The sequence below is a fragment of the Lolium perenne genome, chromosome 2, assembly GCF_019359855.2.
Source record: "Lolium perenne isolate Kyuss_39 chromosome 2, Kyuss_2.0, whole genome shotgun sequence".
Lineage (NCBI taxonomy): Eukaryota > Viridiplantae > Streptophyta > Magnoliopsida > Poales > Poaceae > Lolium > Lolium perenne.
The window spans coordinates 148,654,647-148,671,081 of record NC_067245.2 but is presented as its reverse complement, the minus strand read 5'-3'; the positions used below and the strand labels follow the sequence as shown (position 1 = coordinate 148,671,081).

Genomic DNA, 16,435 nt, shown 5'->3' with positions numbered 1-16,435 from the left:
GATCGAGTGATGAGATAGGCCATGGCAGACTCAGCAATAGCCACGGGCAACGAATGATGGATAGATTACTAATTATTTCTTGATGGCACACATTTAGACAAATAATAGTATCATGTGAGCCCGTGTGTATATATGGCTTACTATTGTTACTTATTCACATTTGGGACATTTCTTCTCATCATCCATAGCTAAAAAATACTATAGTTTTTTTGTTAGTTAATATATCCTCAGGATTTTTTCTCCGAAAATTATCTCTAATTTTTTCAAATATCTTCCTCTTAATTTAACTCTAATTTTTTTCTTAAATTTCCGCAGCAACGCGAACTTTATTCTAAATTGAAATGTCCCTAGTTACACAAAGGGTTGCAATTAAGATATTTTCAATTTCTGAATTAGCTTGATGATTCGGGCTCACCAATGAGTTACAACTAGGCTGTAAGTTGTAACTAGGACTTAGGTAACCTCACCCAGCCAACCGAAAATTAGTTACAGTAAATCTAAGTGGATTAAGATCTAGACATGCCCATCCCACAAATTCAAATAGACGGAAATTGCCAGCAAAACCTTTACTAGTGGTTGTTCTTGCTTTGGTTGACGATGGCGAGGCAAGCGAGGGCGAGGACGGTGAGGCTGCATGCATTGGCTTCATTGATGTAGTTATAGTGGCACGTACAATGCCTCCTTCCCCAGGATGAGGAACACCACGACCGGAGTGCTGGCCCCGATGGCGATCACGACGTATGCAGGCCACCTTGCCGTTGGCGCAACGGTGATGTAGACGGCGGTCATGAGCGAGACGACCATGGCGAGGCAAGCGAGGACGGTGAGCCTGTGGCCCCACATGAGCTGATCGAGCTTGAACTTGACGGGGTCCCGCCACGCCCAGATGAAGCAGAAGACGACGACTATGGAGCTGCACATGGCGACGGTATTGGAGATGACGAAGATCTTGAACGCCGCCGTGTGACCGTGGATGGCCGTGCCCTCGGTCTGGCTGTAGCCCCCTGGCATGGTGAAAGTGGCGGCGAAGCTGACGGTGGCGATCAGCGTGGCCACCAGCGTGTACGTGCCGACGCTGAGCTCGTAGTACTCGTCGTGGCCGGCCCTCCGGCTGCGCAGCGACTGGTACGAGGGGACCGGCGGCAGCAGCTCCTTCTTGCACCTCGAGGCCTCCTGCTTCTTGAGCTTCTTCCACAAGTACATCTCGTAGGTGTCCATCTCCTCGGCGTGGGCGCGCTTCTCGATGAGGCTGCGGGCGGACTGGTTGTCCCGGTTGAGCAAGCAGGGGTTGACGCGGCGGTCCTGGAGCAGGAGCAGCGCCGACTGGATACGGGACATGCGTGCGGCGAGGTGCAGCGGCGTGTTGCCGTCGTGGTCGACACGGTTGACGATCTCCTCGGGGCGGACGTGCTTGAGCAGGCACCGGAGCGCGTTCACCTTGCCGCTGATGACGGCAACGTGGAAGGCGTTCTTGCCGCCGCTGTCCACCATCTCCACCACGTCGGGGCACTGCTTCAGCAGCTCCACCATGGCCTCGGTCGAACCGTAATGGGCGGCCATGTGCAGCGGCGACTTCAGGTCGGTGTTGAGCTTGTAGCCCAGGTCCACCTTCCGGTTCAGCAGCAGCTTCACCACGCGGGCGTTGTTCTTCTGCGCCGCGTAGTGCAGTGCGTTGTTCTCGCTCGAGTCCGTCAGCGCGATCTGCTCCTCCGGCGTCGTAGCGTCAAGCAAGATCTCCACCACGCCTGCTCAATTTGCCATCAGTTATCTAGTTTTACACACACTTACATGAACTGTAGGCCAGGGCCCAGAGCTACTTACGTGTGTGACCGCCGAGCACGGCCTGGTGCAGGGCGGTGCCGCTGACGGAGTCGGAGGTGACGAACTTCTCGTGGACCCAGGGCTGCCGCATGATCTTTTCCACGACGTCGGCGAGGCCCTCCCGGGCAGCGATGTGCAGTGGCGACTGCTTCTTCACGTTGAGCGCGTGGCCTCGGCTGGGCTCGGCAGCCAGCAGCTTGAGCGCCAAGGCGCTTCTGCCGTACTTCACCGCCTCGTGCAGTGGCGTGTCGCCGGCCTTGTTCGCCATTAACAGAGGCCCCTGCGCGCTCTCGGCCTCAGGGGAGCTCGTGGAAGGTTCCCCCGTCTTTCCCTTCTCCTTCTGTGCGGCGCTGGGCTGCTGCGCAGGCCATACCTTAGCGCGATCGATGAGCAGCTCAGCCACGTGTACCTTGCCCGCCCTGGCCGCCAGGTGCAGCGGCGTGTCGCCGTCAGCGTTCTTGTTGACGAGCAGCTCGCCCTTCACGCTCAGGACCTCCTTAGCGAAGCCGGCGTGGCCGAGTTCGGCGGCGATGTGCAGCGCGGTGTTCTTCTGGGGCGTCTTGGAACCAAGGATGTCGGGGCGGCCGGCCACCAGCTTCTTGAGGCTCGCCGCGCTCCCCTGAACCGCCGCCTTGTGCAACGCTGGGTCCATCCTATTCCTATCTGCAGTAGCTTCTACTCTTCACTATCCTCTTCTCTGCTACCTCGATCTCGATCGTAGAGACAGAGAGCAGCTGAGCTGATTGATCATGTAAATGCCGAAGGTTAAAGAGAAGCGGTGCCGGACACGGGCTGGATACGTTGCCTCCGTCTCTAAATTTGGAATTCATTTTTTAGCTTGTGACGCAGTTACTTGGTGCTTTGCTTGCCGATCATACGTTTGGCATATATGCCTCCCGCAGCCACCTCACCTGAGGCGCAGAGAGACACTAGTAATGAATTTGTAAAATCTATTGAGTGAGCTTAGATAGGAAGAACCGAGTAATTTAATGGCCTTGCAAAAAAACAGTCGTTTTGTTTTTTCTTTAAAAAATTACAGTATAACTAATTTTCTAAAAAGATTTATATTTCGGAACGGAGGTAGTAGTTGATTTTCAGTCGTTAGATCTACACGAATGGTGGAGAAAAAGAAAGGATAATAGTGTGCCTCAAGGTGTTCAGACACGAGACATTGTGCTTCACAACTTAGTGCCCTACCATCAAACTAGTTTGACTTTCAATTGTGTTTCTATGTAGTCCTTATTATACTTCCTCCTTCCATAAAAAAGATGTCTCAACTTTATTAAAATTTATATTTATCTACACACTAAAACACATCTAATACATGTATATTTTGATAAAGTTGAGACATGCATTTATAAACAGATGTAATACTTATAGTGTTGTGCAATTGCACTTTCGTAAGCTAATCTAGTATGATGTAAGGCTTAGCTTCAGTGACCTTGATCACTTCAAAATGAGTAAACTTAGAAAGGAGCATTTAGCATTTTGACTGGCCAAACCATGCAATTTAACTCCTCTAACTTTGATTACATGCATATAATGAGCTAATTAACATACTGTATGTAAATAAATACTCCGTGGATCTCTACTTAAAAAATTGACTGACATATTCGTACTAAATATGCATCTCAAGCACTAACCGTAGTACTCCCGCATGTGCCCTGCTTGGCTGATTCTCCCTGTAATCCAGCGGCAGAACGTGCGGCTATAGTTGAGCTCGATCCCTTCCTGCCATGCTCGTCCTACTTGTTCTCGGACGCTTGTGTCACGACAGAACCAAGGAATCCAAGAGCACGTATACAACCACGCATTGTACAGCCATGCAGCAAAAGAGGAAACTAATGCCAAAAAAAGTGCAAATTAACTAAAGACAAATCGTACTTGCATAAAAATGTTCTTAAAAGGAAAGAATTTGCGTAGAAGGAAATACCATTTTCTGATGCATATAAATGCTAAACCATTGTCTCCCCTTATCTATTAGGAAGAACAGAAAGCAAATTTCAAACAATACTACAACACCGTTGGCCCGGGAGCTCAAGTTTGTAGGGCTGTGTCAGCTACACAGATTTTACCAATCTAATCAGGTTGTCACATATAAATACAAAATACAGCTCGTGCTTAGACTCAAGCTACATGCTACACGTGGAAAAAGAAACTCCTCAAAGCCGAGCACTGGACAACACACTCGTACAAGTTCGCTCCCTAGGAAATACTGCTGTATTTCACACAGCAACGTCATCATGCCTAAGGCTAAATAAATATGGAGGCAATAAAATTTATAACCTACACATTCGGCCACATCGATCAATCTGACCATAATACAGCAGCAATTGATCGGCTCGCGCACTTTCATGTAGTGTACACAATGGAGTGCAAAATATTGTCAGCATGGCCTCCCAAGAGCTCAGATGATGTTCAAGGAAGCTCGTCCCCGAAACCGCCCCAGGTGGATACCTCAACACTTTTTGTCACAGTAAACCAATGTACTAAAGATCAAATTGAACCATCCAAATATCGCCACAACATCTCATCAGAGGCCCATTGATTGTCATGGTCCATGACTTTGGGCATTTACACCTTGCTCGAAACAGCAACCCTAACACCCTGATTCTATCGCAACTTATTTCCTAACTGTTATCCATGTCTTCATCTTTCATTGCCAGGCTTGGCCCGTCATCGAAGCCAGCACCAGGCGCAAGCTCGTTTAGATCTAAGAATGTTCTTCCAACACTTTCACTCTCTCTGCTGGGAACATTCGTCCTTCTCGACAGACTGTAGCTGCAGCTGTGGCTGCTCCTCCTCTTGCTCCTCTTTATTTGCTGCCACTGTATGGTCTTCAGCTATTTTACTATTGCCATTACTACCTTTTAATTCCTCAGTGTCATCATCCTCTTCTTCCTGTTGCTCTTGGCTCGATGTTGAGAGTTCCATATTATTTTCTCCATCAGAGTTAGCATCGGGGTCCGATGCATCTGATTTACCTGCCTTTCCTGCCTCTGCATCCGTATCTGAAAAATCATACTGCTGATAGTTAATACGTGGACGAGAAGAACGCTTGCTGCGCCTGAGACCTGTCTGGGTTTCACCAACAGATCTCCGCTTAGCCCCTCGGCCATTCTGACTTCGCAACTTTGTATGCCGTTGGGGCTCCTCTATATCTTCACTTGTGCCCGCAGAAAATTCCTCTTCCTCTTCATCATCATCTTCAACATCCTCTTCCAACCGGAACTCTTCATCCTCTTCAGAAGCACTTGATGTCTTCTGATGTTTGCAAGTTCTCAAATATTCCTCATCATAAACCGCTTCTCCCATGATATCATCATCGCTATCAAAGTTCGGATCAATATCAGAGAGAGCCTCAACAAAATCTTGCGTGTACCTCCGAGATCTTCTCCTCCGTCGGTTACTACAGAAGAAAGCATGAATGTTATTCAGCCTATTAAGTCGGGATTAACTGCTACATACCAAATGTTGAGTGAGACATGTACCTGCGATCAAGTGTTTCATTTTCTTCTTCAGCATCACTATCTCGGTAGTCATCCGACTTTGAAGAATTTCCATCATATAATTCATTAGCAAGAGGTGAGGGACCATTTAATTTGCCATTGCTTGATGACTCCGGTCTTGGTGTAAGCATCCTTCTATTGAGATTAGTAACAGGCTCAGCAGAGTTTTCTCTTTTCCTGTCCAACAATGTGTAGCAGATAAGTACCCAAATTTCTTCTTGTCTCTAAATCATAAATTCTCCTACCAAAAGAAATTTATCAAGCAGTAATAGTGATCGACATACTTTGTTATTTTGATTGCTTCATTTATTGAGCGGTCATAGTCATCTGCATCATAGGAAAAGTCAAACACTGTAACTAGAACAGGCAGTGAAATCAAGCAAACAACCAATAAAATTATAAGAGCTTATTTTAGTTTCCAGAAGGAACATGAGGTACCCAGTACACAGGGGCATAGAAGATAAATTTCGGCCACATGCTAGTCTCACTTTCCAGCCAGTAACCTCTTAGTAAGCAATCAATTCTGATTTTTGAAGCTTACCAAATGAGGTTATTTTATAGCCAGCCCTCAACAGAACTCTAGTTGGGTTAATGTAAGCTAGTCAACAGAGATATTTTCAAAGGTAAGATTCTCAGCATCTATGCGCCATTTTGACATTAATTTTCTGCTGATAAGAACAAAAGAATCAAACTAAATTACAAACAAGTAAATACGCTAGGGGCATGGTTTTTGAGTCGTGACTCAACAGTGAGTCGCCAAGGCTGCAACTCAGTGTATAGTCGACCAAAGTCGTTGTATAGTCGCGAGTTGCCCTGATTTCTGGAAAACGACTCGGTGACTATACAGAAACTATTCAGCGACTTAAAAACCATGGGTAGGGGATCATGATTGTAAGTGACAGAACAGTGAGTCAGTGATGCAGGTTAATCAGACATCTAATGTGAAGGAAACAACTCAAAGAGTTCAACAACTGAACACTTACTGCAAGAAGTGTCATTGTGTACAACTGATAAGGATAATTTACATAAGTAGCATTCTGAAGATGTTTAAATTGGATAATACCATACAGAGTGACACGAGCAAGACGGATTGCAACTTGATGTTTGTAATTGTACTTAAGAATTAGAACTGAATAACAATGCTTAATCAGTGGGGCCTTACCAAAGGTATATGTTACAGGCTTTCTATCACGAAGAGAGCGACCAGTGGTAACATCTGATGTCAAGTAACTATCAAGGAGGAGAGCTTCTCTCTGTTGCTTTTTGAGCGACCTCTCCTTCTTCTGCATGGCAAAGAAATGGTTGAGATTAACAAGCTCAAAACAACAAAGGGTTGTAAAACAAGCATATTAAGTTGAATTAGACATCAAGGATGGGAATGGGCCAGGTGGGCCCGCTGGGTCGTTGACCTGGCCCAAAAAATGAGGCCAACGGGTCTGGTCAGTCTGCCTCAAACGAGATTTTGGTCAGTTAGATAAGCTATGTACCTTATGAATCTTCTCAATCTCTGGAAGATATTCAATCTTCAACTTTTTGCCAAGGGAAACCTCTGTCCTGTTCCGACTAGAAAATAGCTTTTCCTAAACAAGGCAGAAACATAACTATAATTAATCATTATAAGGCATAAGATAACAACGACAATTAAGTCAGAAGTAGCAACTGATTAGCATTTCAAGTCAACAATGTTCTATCTACTTAACTTTGTTCTGCTCCTCGCAAGTTAGTCAACTATATTCATCACTAGGTAAATATTGGCACATTATTTAAATTGGGATGCCTTCTTGTCCACAATAAAGACGGTTTTGAAAACAGGCATACCAATAACTATGCGCTAGATGGTGCCCAAATATTGGAGTTGGTTATAACAACTTCATGCGAGTTCAGACATGTTGGAAGCAGTTTTGTATGACAGTAATGTAAAGTACTAAAGTCTATACCTAATAATAAAGGGAGAAGCGTTTCCTTGGTATCGTTCGTTTTCGTCCGCTTGGTTCTCGTCCGTTGTCCGACGCTAATTTTCGTTTCGTTGTTAGAATCCGTTTAAGATACGATCGATCTTATCTGCCATATACGATCTGTGGACAAGGCGGTAACCTCAACGCGCGCGTCTGGGATGGCCCAATTAGCAACCCACGCCACCCGATCCCACGCGCACCGAGAGCCCGACCCAGGCATGTCGTGTGCTGTAACCATCGTCGACATAAATCCGATCCAAACTCCATCTCCACCAGTCCCACCACCGTAGAACGCAATCTCTCCTCTATATATCCACCCGACCGTCGATCTATCTCCTTCGTTCTACTTCTTCCTTCTTTTTTGTCCTGGTGATTTGATCGGAATTCGATCGTCTTGCGCGTGCGCGATATGATCGAAGTCAAAATTTGTCCTCGCCCATCGATCGGGAAGCGCCGGCTGGACCTGCCGAGGGACCCACCCATCTCTATCACACAGATCCTACACGGACGGGCGGCGCCAGGGATTCAGCTAGGAGGCGTCCACGAGCGGCGACGCGCAGGTTCCACCGTATTCAACTTCGATCCGAGCCAGTTCAGCGACGCGGTGCTGATGTTCCTGATCGACAGCACACTAATCTGCATCTGCATGATGGCCAGCGCACTTAGGATCACACTCGCTGGGTATAGCCTGCGGCGAGCGTTGATTTAGGCGACTATTTCTCTTTCAACTGATGGATCCGTGCGGGTGGGCGCTGCTATGACGCGAAGACAGGGATTTCTGAGCAACAGGCCTATCAGTATTGATCATGCGCCCCAGTCAATCTATCCTCAATTTCAAGTAATCCTATCGTTTAATGAAGTGGGGCCTAAGTTATCTCTTCGAATTAAGAGTTAGTCACATATATAAGATTCAAAAGGGTGCCCACATCTGCGAGACTCCAATTTCTTCTAGCTGGACGCAACTTCAGCCCTGAATTAGTTTTCTCTACATATTGCTCTAAGATCTCGAGGGTTGTCTAGCACAGAAGGACCCCAGAGCTAAAAACTTTGTATGGCGGTGATGGCAAAGTTGGAGAAGCAGATAGAGGAACACGTAAGTGAAATAGTGAGAGCAGTCTGACCTCGAAATGCTGTTGAATTTAATTCAACCCAAATTCCTCTTTATGGTGTTCATTGTTGTTGGTGCCATATATATATATATATATATATATATATATATATATATATATATTTGTTGGTTTCTCTTTGATGTATAATCGACCCTGTATTTTTTTCTTATTCAGAATTTGCCATCAAGTACAGTTTCTTAGAAGTAATATATGGAGGTACAGATTCGGTTACTTATTTAGCCATGCAGTTTCTATAACAACAGTATGCTGCTAGCAGCGCCGGAGAGTGTCGATGGCCAGCACTGGTGGCTGCGCGGAAAGCCAATGACGGTTTTCCATGAGCTAGCGCGGAAACGGAAGAGTCGTGAAAATACCAATAATATGAGCAATTTCTCAGAGCATGGTTAATGTAAGAGTTTAGATAAAATGAAAGTAGCTAGGACATTGATGTTAGTGAGCTCATCTTGGGTGAAGTGGTTGAATTCGTCAAGTTGATATAGTGACAAGTTTGACAAACTATGCAAAGACATTAATATGAATCAGATTATAGAGGGGGCTCCAATACAATAGGAAGAACCTCCCCATCTAGAAGCTCGGTGACAATCAGTATACAAATCAAGAGGCGAGCTCCGACAAAACAACACAACAAAAGAAGAGTGTAACCTAGGACGTTTTGAGAAGGTAAAATCGCGCATAATCATTTCAAGTTTTCTTATTTGCATGTTTTTTGATGTCATGAAAACATTTGAAAAACGTATCCCGGTGCAACGCACGGGCACTTTTGCTAGTATATGAGATAAGAAAGCATTGTTGCTGCTATGGCATGACATTTTCTATTCTACAGAAACAGAAGTTCTACAGGATTGATTAGCCTAAAAAACATCATTTAAAATAATAAAATTCTAAATTCAGCATAAATTGCATCCTAGCAGTACGATGCCTTTGCTACCATGCTACATGTGAACTAATTTGTTCTTAACTCAAGCCAAATATGTCGAGAAAAGGAATTACTAACAACAATGACACCAAGTACTGCTGAAAAATGAAGATATTTCAAAAAAAGTTTTAGAATCATATCTACTGCAAAGTGGCAGTGCTGTCAAAGTTTTGCAGAGTAATCACCATCTTCTAGATATGGATGAAATGTTAAATACACTCCAGATCAATGTAATGGAGAACAAGAAACATGAATCCAGCAAATCTGAAATTAGACAATGTAACATTTTTCTTCTTGTTCTAGTGAAAATGTTTTCTCTGCACTCATGCAGATCAATTTATACTATGAACTGGCAGATACATCAAAGAAAATCTCAAGCATTCTTTTTTCTGTTTAAAACTGTCTCCATGACTTCTCATGGTAATACTACTTTGCAACAGATAATAATCCAATAGAGTAGGTAAATTTGTATGCTGAACCAATTCACAATAGAGTAGATAATAATCCAATAGAGCTGTCAAAATTAACTATGCTAGTAATGAGGAGATCGAGGATGAACCAATTCACAACCTTAATACCAATCAAAGAACGAGTGCATTGATTTGGCTCGCGAGCTATATGGAGGACATTTTTAAAAAAACATGGAAAAAGATATTTAGGAGCTTCAATAAAAAAAAAACAAATCCATGGATACATACAGATGTGATCTGCATCTCCGTAAAGTTTTGTTAAATAATACTGTATATTTTGGGCTGGACGACATAATTATGGTTCCAAAAAGGAAAAAAAAAACTCCATTTTGCTCCCCATATTTTTTTTGTGCAGATCACATCTGAGCATATATATGTTGACAAAAAGTTGTAATCGCATATTAGACATATGTATGTCCGTCTGTATTTTTTCAGATTTATTTGAGTTTTAAAACGAGGATTTTGATTTTTTTTTAATAAAGGAGCTCCATGTAGCTTGTGATCTAAAGTGACTTCTCGATCACGAACACATGTTATATAACCTCTGTAATTTTTAGGATTGACTAAAGACATGTTAATTCATTATCAGCAATATATAATTGTGATTGCTGGAAGAATAACAAGTACACCTTAGTGCTCCCTCCATCAGGATATGTAAGGCTTATTTTGTTTGGTTAAAAGAAAGGCCTTTGACCATTGCTTACTCCATATAATGAATTTTATGTGTAAAAAAATCACAACCATAATTATTTTTTAGTACAGACACATGGCACCAATTTTCTGTCACATAAATTACAAGCTAATCGAGTAAATAATTGCTAGTCAAAACCTAAAAGGCTAGTCCTACCCCAAAAAATAGCCTAATATATCCAGACAGAGGGAATAACAGTATAACACACTATATGGAGCGTATATCAAGAACTCAGAACTTACTGCAACATCATCAAACTCATCAAAACTGGATGCAACAGTTTCCCACTGATAAGACACAATTGGAGGAGTTGAAGCTCTTTTTCCCTTTGATCTCTTCCCCAGTTCCTTCTTCACCTGTTCCACTCGTCTAATTTCTCGATACAATCTATGTCCAAGAATTGGATCATCTTCGTACCTGTTTTACATGACTTGGTTAGCATGGACCGTGACATCTGAACCATGAAACTTTTCAGGATACTTTTCAACCAAAAAATGGCAGAATTTTTTTGACCCACCAATATGAGATTCCAAGGGAATCTCCACCAATTCGTTCTTTACGGAAGGTTGAAAGGTCATAACCCCGCTTTACGGAACTGTCAATGTGGTTCCGTATGTCCTCTTGCTGCAAAATGTATGCTTGATAGTGAGCTATCATACTTCCAAACATATCGAAAGTAGCACAGCACTCCAGCTGCTGGCTGCAATTGTCCTCCACAAAGATAGGAAGTCAAACAAAAAAACACCCCAATGCCTCTCTTCATATAATGTTTCTCAAAAACCAGCACCTAATTTGAAATTTCTTCAACAAAGTCTCTATTGTGAAGTACAAGAGCTAGTGCGGGGCTCCTTCCCCTACAAAATTATATTTACTCCTCCAAATGTACCGATTAAATTACTCATTTGACATACACTAATCCAGTTCAATTCCAATTTTAGTTAGTTTGTTGTTAATTTTCCAATTGTTAGGTTCATGCTCAAAATGAGAGAATTAGATAGATAAAAGTGGGATCTTGTTAAAAAATTCACGATTTTTCACATTATTATCAGCCTTTCTCCGTCAAATTATTCTCTTTTGAGCCACGAAGTCAGTTAACCTTATCCAAGCTAAAATACCAATATACTACTAGAATAAACAGTAACTGTTGTCGCAACCCACATTAGTGAAGTGCTGAAGAATTTCCATAGGCATGTGAATGCCTTACCCACAAGCCAGATTGTTGGCTGTTACCAAAGTTTTTAGTTAAAATAAAACATGCAAAAGGCAACGAAAATTGGTCATGCTTGTATTTTACTCATCTTAGTGAAATAAGCTTTTCTAAAGAACTTAATCAACAGCAGTGGAACTCAATTCGAATTGCAAGTCAGGGTTAGGATTGACCTAGAGATTGCAGTTAAAATAATACATGCAAAAAGTAGACAAAAATTGGTCATGCTGGTATTTCATTCATCTTAGCGAGATAACCTTTCTAAAGAACTGGATCGACAACAATGGAACTCAATTCAAATTATCAATCAGGCTTAGGATTGGTCTACACCAATAATATGGGACAATAAACACACATGTGAGACGTAGGAGATCAAACTGTACCAGGAATGATTACAGTTGTCTACTGTGAAGCACATAAGAAAAGGTTGAAACGTCGCAAACTTCATTGTCTCCGTAAGATGACAATAAAAATGAGCACGAACCTCAACACGTATGTCACATATTGCTTTCAAGATCACTAAACGAGTTGCCGGTTCTAGCTCCTTGTACATTTCAATTTCAGCTCTGTGCAGACAGAAGAATTAGAAAATTATCATGATAAGATTGAATCAACGATATTGTACCAAACATTTCTTATGTACAGGACTAACCCATGCGACGCAACTATTGGTAGATCACCTTCTGCAACCTGCAGTTTGGGTCTTTATTAGTTAGTTGAACAATTGAATGGATTGTCAATATCGTTATTTAACTGTTTGCGATATGGGATATGAGTAGTATACCCAATGCCACCAATCCCTTAGCTTCCTGCATAGAACAGTGACCCAGGTTCCGCGCCCCATAGCCATGCGGGTAACTGGGGGAATTGACTGCAAATGTGATGAAGAATCATGAGAATTCAAGGAGGATGTTTGCATAGTTTGTGTGCGGACGAGTAATATGTATTGTGTAAACATGTAGTAATAAAAGCAGTTAACAGGGCACATGATGACATACATATGGAGTAACACAAGAGTTAATGAAGCAAGTTGTGGTAATGGTTTAGCTAGCATGAGCCATAATGATACTGCAGCATTTTGTCAAACAATTAACGGAACACGGGCTAAAGATTAGCACCAAGCTCCTAGAACCAGCATGCAATAAAAAAAATGAACAAGTTGTGATTGTTGCAAGCATCATTTGTGGTGATCCTGAACAAAACATGAGAATGCTCATGCACTCCCAGTGCAGAACTCACTCCAGCTAGTAATAAGATAAGATGGTAGAAGAGAGACACTTGGCTCGGAAAAGAAAGTAAGGAGAGGTCACCTTTAGCAGCGGCATGTGAACATCGTAGAGAGTACCGTTAGGCGTGATAAGCGCGGCCTCGAGATCCTCCGCCGTGAGGTCGTCCGTGATGTTGAGCAGAGGGCGGAACACCTGCGTGGCAGAAGAAACAAACAGAGCAACAGGCGCGTCAAACCCTAACCCTATCTCTGGAAGCCCAACCCAGGAAGCCCCGAGCTGCCGTGCACTGTGGGGGGCAGCTGGAGCGAGTGAGGTGCTGGGGGCGTTGCATGATGAGTGAGAGGAGAGGAGAGGAGACGGGGCGGGGCACGCACGTGGAGGAAGTTGAGGACGGAGCCGAGCTCCCACATGCAGCGGAGGCGCCAGCGTGGCAGGTCGGCGGGCGCGTCGGGCTCGGAGACGAGCGGCGTGACGACGCGGCATTGGGGCGTCTCGTCGGCGGCGGCGCCCGCGGCGGCCCGGCGGCGCGGGCGCTCCTTGGGCGGCGGGGGCGGGGGACGCGGCTTGCTGTTGCAGGCGCGCGGCAGGCGCGTCTTCCTCGGGGTCGGGGCGTCCTCTGGCGGCTCGGGGGGCTCGTGGTCCTCGTTCGCCGGCGCCGGCGCCTGGGGCTGGTCCGGCGAGGCGGGGGATGCCCCGTCGCCGTCGCTGGCGGCGGGCATGGGAGGATCCGATCGAGGATCTGCGTGGGCGTGCGGGGTAGGGTTGGAGTCGGATGGGGAGGCGGGAGGCGAGAAGGAGGAGGAGGCCATGGGAGAGGAGGAGCAGAGAGGGGAGCGGAGGGGAGGAAGGGTAAAAGTGGGATTCCGCCCGCAGAGGGGCTCCCGGGCGAGAGAGGGGAGAGCGATTGGGCAGTGGGCAGGCGACTCGGGTGGGACGCGTCAACGTGAAACATACCATACGGCATACGGGTCGGGAGCACGGGACAACCTTCGGTGGAGTGCCGGGGTCGACCTGCTGTAGTAGGGTTTTGAACCAGGGTTTCGACCTTCAATCCGTTGCTTCTACGGAAGTACTGTACTTGTTCTGACAGGATTTTGAAGTGCAACGGTTTTCCAAATCCACAACTGGCCTTCGATTGCTATTTTTTTCATCAATGAATTAATAAATTGTTTTCCAAATCGAGAACTGGTATTGGACATGCTTTGGAGTAGACACGGCATATTTGTGCACTTCAAAAATCCGGTCAGAATAAGTCCTTCATACAGTGAGCGGGTCCCAGCTCGGATCTTCCGGACAACGGTCATGCTGCCAAGTGTCCAGGCGAGTCGAGAGGCTTTGGAAGTCCTCGTGGAGGCCAGGGCGGCGGCAAGGGTGAATCTCGCGGACGTTGCATTACAGCGCCGCGTCAATGCGGAGTACGACCTGCAGCCTCTGCTCGAGAGCCTAGAGATCAAGCACGGTTTTTTCTGTGCGCATAGTTCTATGAGTCTAGCTTACCTGGATTCGTTTATCTCTGTTTGTAATGATGATGAAATATGCTAGTTTCCATGGAATGTTGAATTTAGTGTCAAAATGTCACATTCCCCCCCCCCCCCTTCCCCCTCTCTCTCCGCCCGCCCACCTTGAGAGTCCCCCGCCGCCTCCCGGCTCCTCCCTCCCTCTTCTCCGGCGGCTCCGTCGGCTGGAGGCGGCGGGAGGGAGGAGGCCGGTCTGTACATAGTAGATCTAGGTTTAGTAGTAGTTGTGTGTGGGCTCTGTCCCGGTTTGGCATGATGCCGGTGGAGACAAGGTGGTCATGGCTTGTGGGCAGCTCATGGCGGCCGGAGGAGGTTCTACCACAGTTCGTCAAGCTCCAGATGTTGGAGTTCCTGGCGAGCAGTGGTGCTGCTCTTCCCTCCACAAGAGTCAATAAAGCCCAGGGCTGTGCCAAGCTTCAGATCTGTGCACCGTCTCCCTCTTCTCCAGTCGGCCGTGGTGGCGAGGGGAGAGGGCGTGGAGGTGCTGCGCCAGTTGCTGGTGTTTGGTGGCAGCGGGGAGATACTGTTGGAGATATGCCCAAGAGGCAATAATAAAGTGGTTATTATAATATCTTTGTGTTTATGATAAATGTTTGCATACCATGCTATAATTGTATTAACTGAAACATTGATACATGTGTGTTATGTAAACAACAAGGAGTCCCTAGTAAGCCTCTTGTATAAACTAGCTTGTTGATTAATGGATGATCATGGTTTCGTGATCATGAACATTGGATGTTATTAATAACAAGGTTATATCATTAGTTGAATGATATAATGGACACACACCCAAATAAGCGTAGCATAAGATCAAGTCATTAAGTTCAAAATGCTATAAGCTTTCGATACATAGTTGTCTTAGTCCTTCGACCAGGAGATCATGTAAATCACTTACACCGGAAGGGTACTTTGATTACATCAAACGCCATTGCGTAAATGGGTGGTTATAAAGATGGGATTAAGTATTCGGAAAGTGTGAGTTGAGGCATATGGATCAATAGTGGAATTTGTCCATCCTGATGACGGATAGATATACTCTGGGCCCTCTCGGTGGAATGTCATCTGATTAGCTTGCAAGCATATGAATGGTTCATAAGAGATCACATACCACGGTACGAGTAAAGAGTACTTGTCGGTAACGAGGTTGAACAAGGTATGGAGATACCGATGATCGAACCTCGGACAAGTAAAATATCGCGAGACAAAGGGAATTGGCATCGTATGTAATTGGTTCAATCGATCACTAATGTAGGATAACGTTGCATAGAAAACAAAAATTTTCCTACGGCGAACACGCAATCCAAGCCAAGATGCAATCTAGAAGACGGTAGCAACGAGGGGGTATCGAGTCTCACCCTTGAAGAGATTCCAAAGCCTACAAGATGAGGCTCTTGTTGCTGCGGTAGACGATCACTTGCCGCTTGCAAAAGCGCGTAGAAGATCTTGATCACGATCGGTTCCGGCGCCACGAACGGGCAGCACCTCCGTACTCGGTCACACGTTCGGTTGTTGATGAAGACGACGTCCACCTCCCCGTTCCAGCGGGCAGCGGAAGTCGTAGCTCCTCTTGAATCCGACAGCACGACGGCGTGGTGTCGGTGGCGGTGTAGAAGTCCGGCGGAGCTTCGCTAAGCTACGCGGGCAATATGAAGTGGAGGAGCAAAGCTAGGGTTTGGGAGGGGGTGGCCGGCCACTCAAGGGGGGCGGCCAAGCTATGGTCTTGGGGGTGGCCGGCCCCCTCCCTTGGCCCCTCATTATATAGGTGGATCCCAAGTGTTGGTGTCCAAGTCTTCGAATAAGACCCGAAACCAAAACCTTCCATAGGAGGGGGAAACCTAGCCCAACTAGGACTCCCACCCAAAGGTGGGATTCCCACCTCCCATGTGGGGGTGGCCGGCCCCCTATGGTGGAGTCCACTTGGGACTCCACCCCATCTAGGGCTGGCCGGCCATGGAGGTGGAGTCCCTTGTGGACTCCACCTTCCTTGGTG

At 45.6% G+C, this 16,435-nt stretch overlaps 2 protein-coding genes across 2 annotated transcripts in view; both read right to left on the bottom strand.

The window, feature by feature from the left end:
• Positions 1-374: 374 nt before the first annotated feature.
• LOC127322044 (uncharacterized) lies at positions 375-2,721 on the bottom strand. Its single transcript, XM_051350990.2, has 2 exons — positions 1,822-2,721; positions 375-1,745 (listed from the first exon to the last, which is right to left on the bottom strand). Exons 1-2 carry the CDS (start codon positions 2,471-2,473, stop codon positions 658-660), a joined length of 1,740 nt encoding a protein of 579 aa, XP_051206950.1. The 5' UTR covers positions 2,474-2,721; the 3' UTR covers positions 375-657.
• A 1,049-nt stretch (positions 2,722-3,770) lies between these two features.
• LOC127322043 (DDT domain-containing protein DDR4-like) overlaps positions 3,771-16,435 on the bottom strand; it is a 52,671-nt gene continuing 40,006 nt past the window's right edge. Inside the window, 13 exon segments of the mRNA XM_051350989.2 lie at positions 3,771-4,577; positions 4,579-5,230; positions 5,313-5,507; positions 5,615-5,657; positions 6,493-6,613; positions 6,818-6,910; positions 10,735-10,909; positions 11,010-11,116; positions 12,184-12,265; positions 12,352-12,389; positions 12,484-12,570; positions 13,010-13,120; positions 13,303-13,851. Coding sequence (XP_051206949.2) covers positions 4,452-4,577; positions 4,579-5,230; positions 5,313-5,507; positions 5,615-5,657; positions 6,493-6,613; positions 6,818-6,910; positions 10,735-10,909; positions 11,010-11,116; positions 12,184-12,265; positions 12,352-12,389; positions 12,484-12,570; positions 13,010-13,120; positions 13,303-13,851 — 2,379 coding nt within the window. The 3' untranslated portion in view covers positions 3,771-4,451.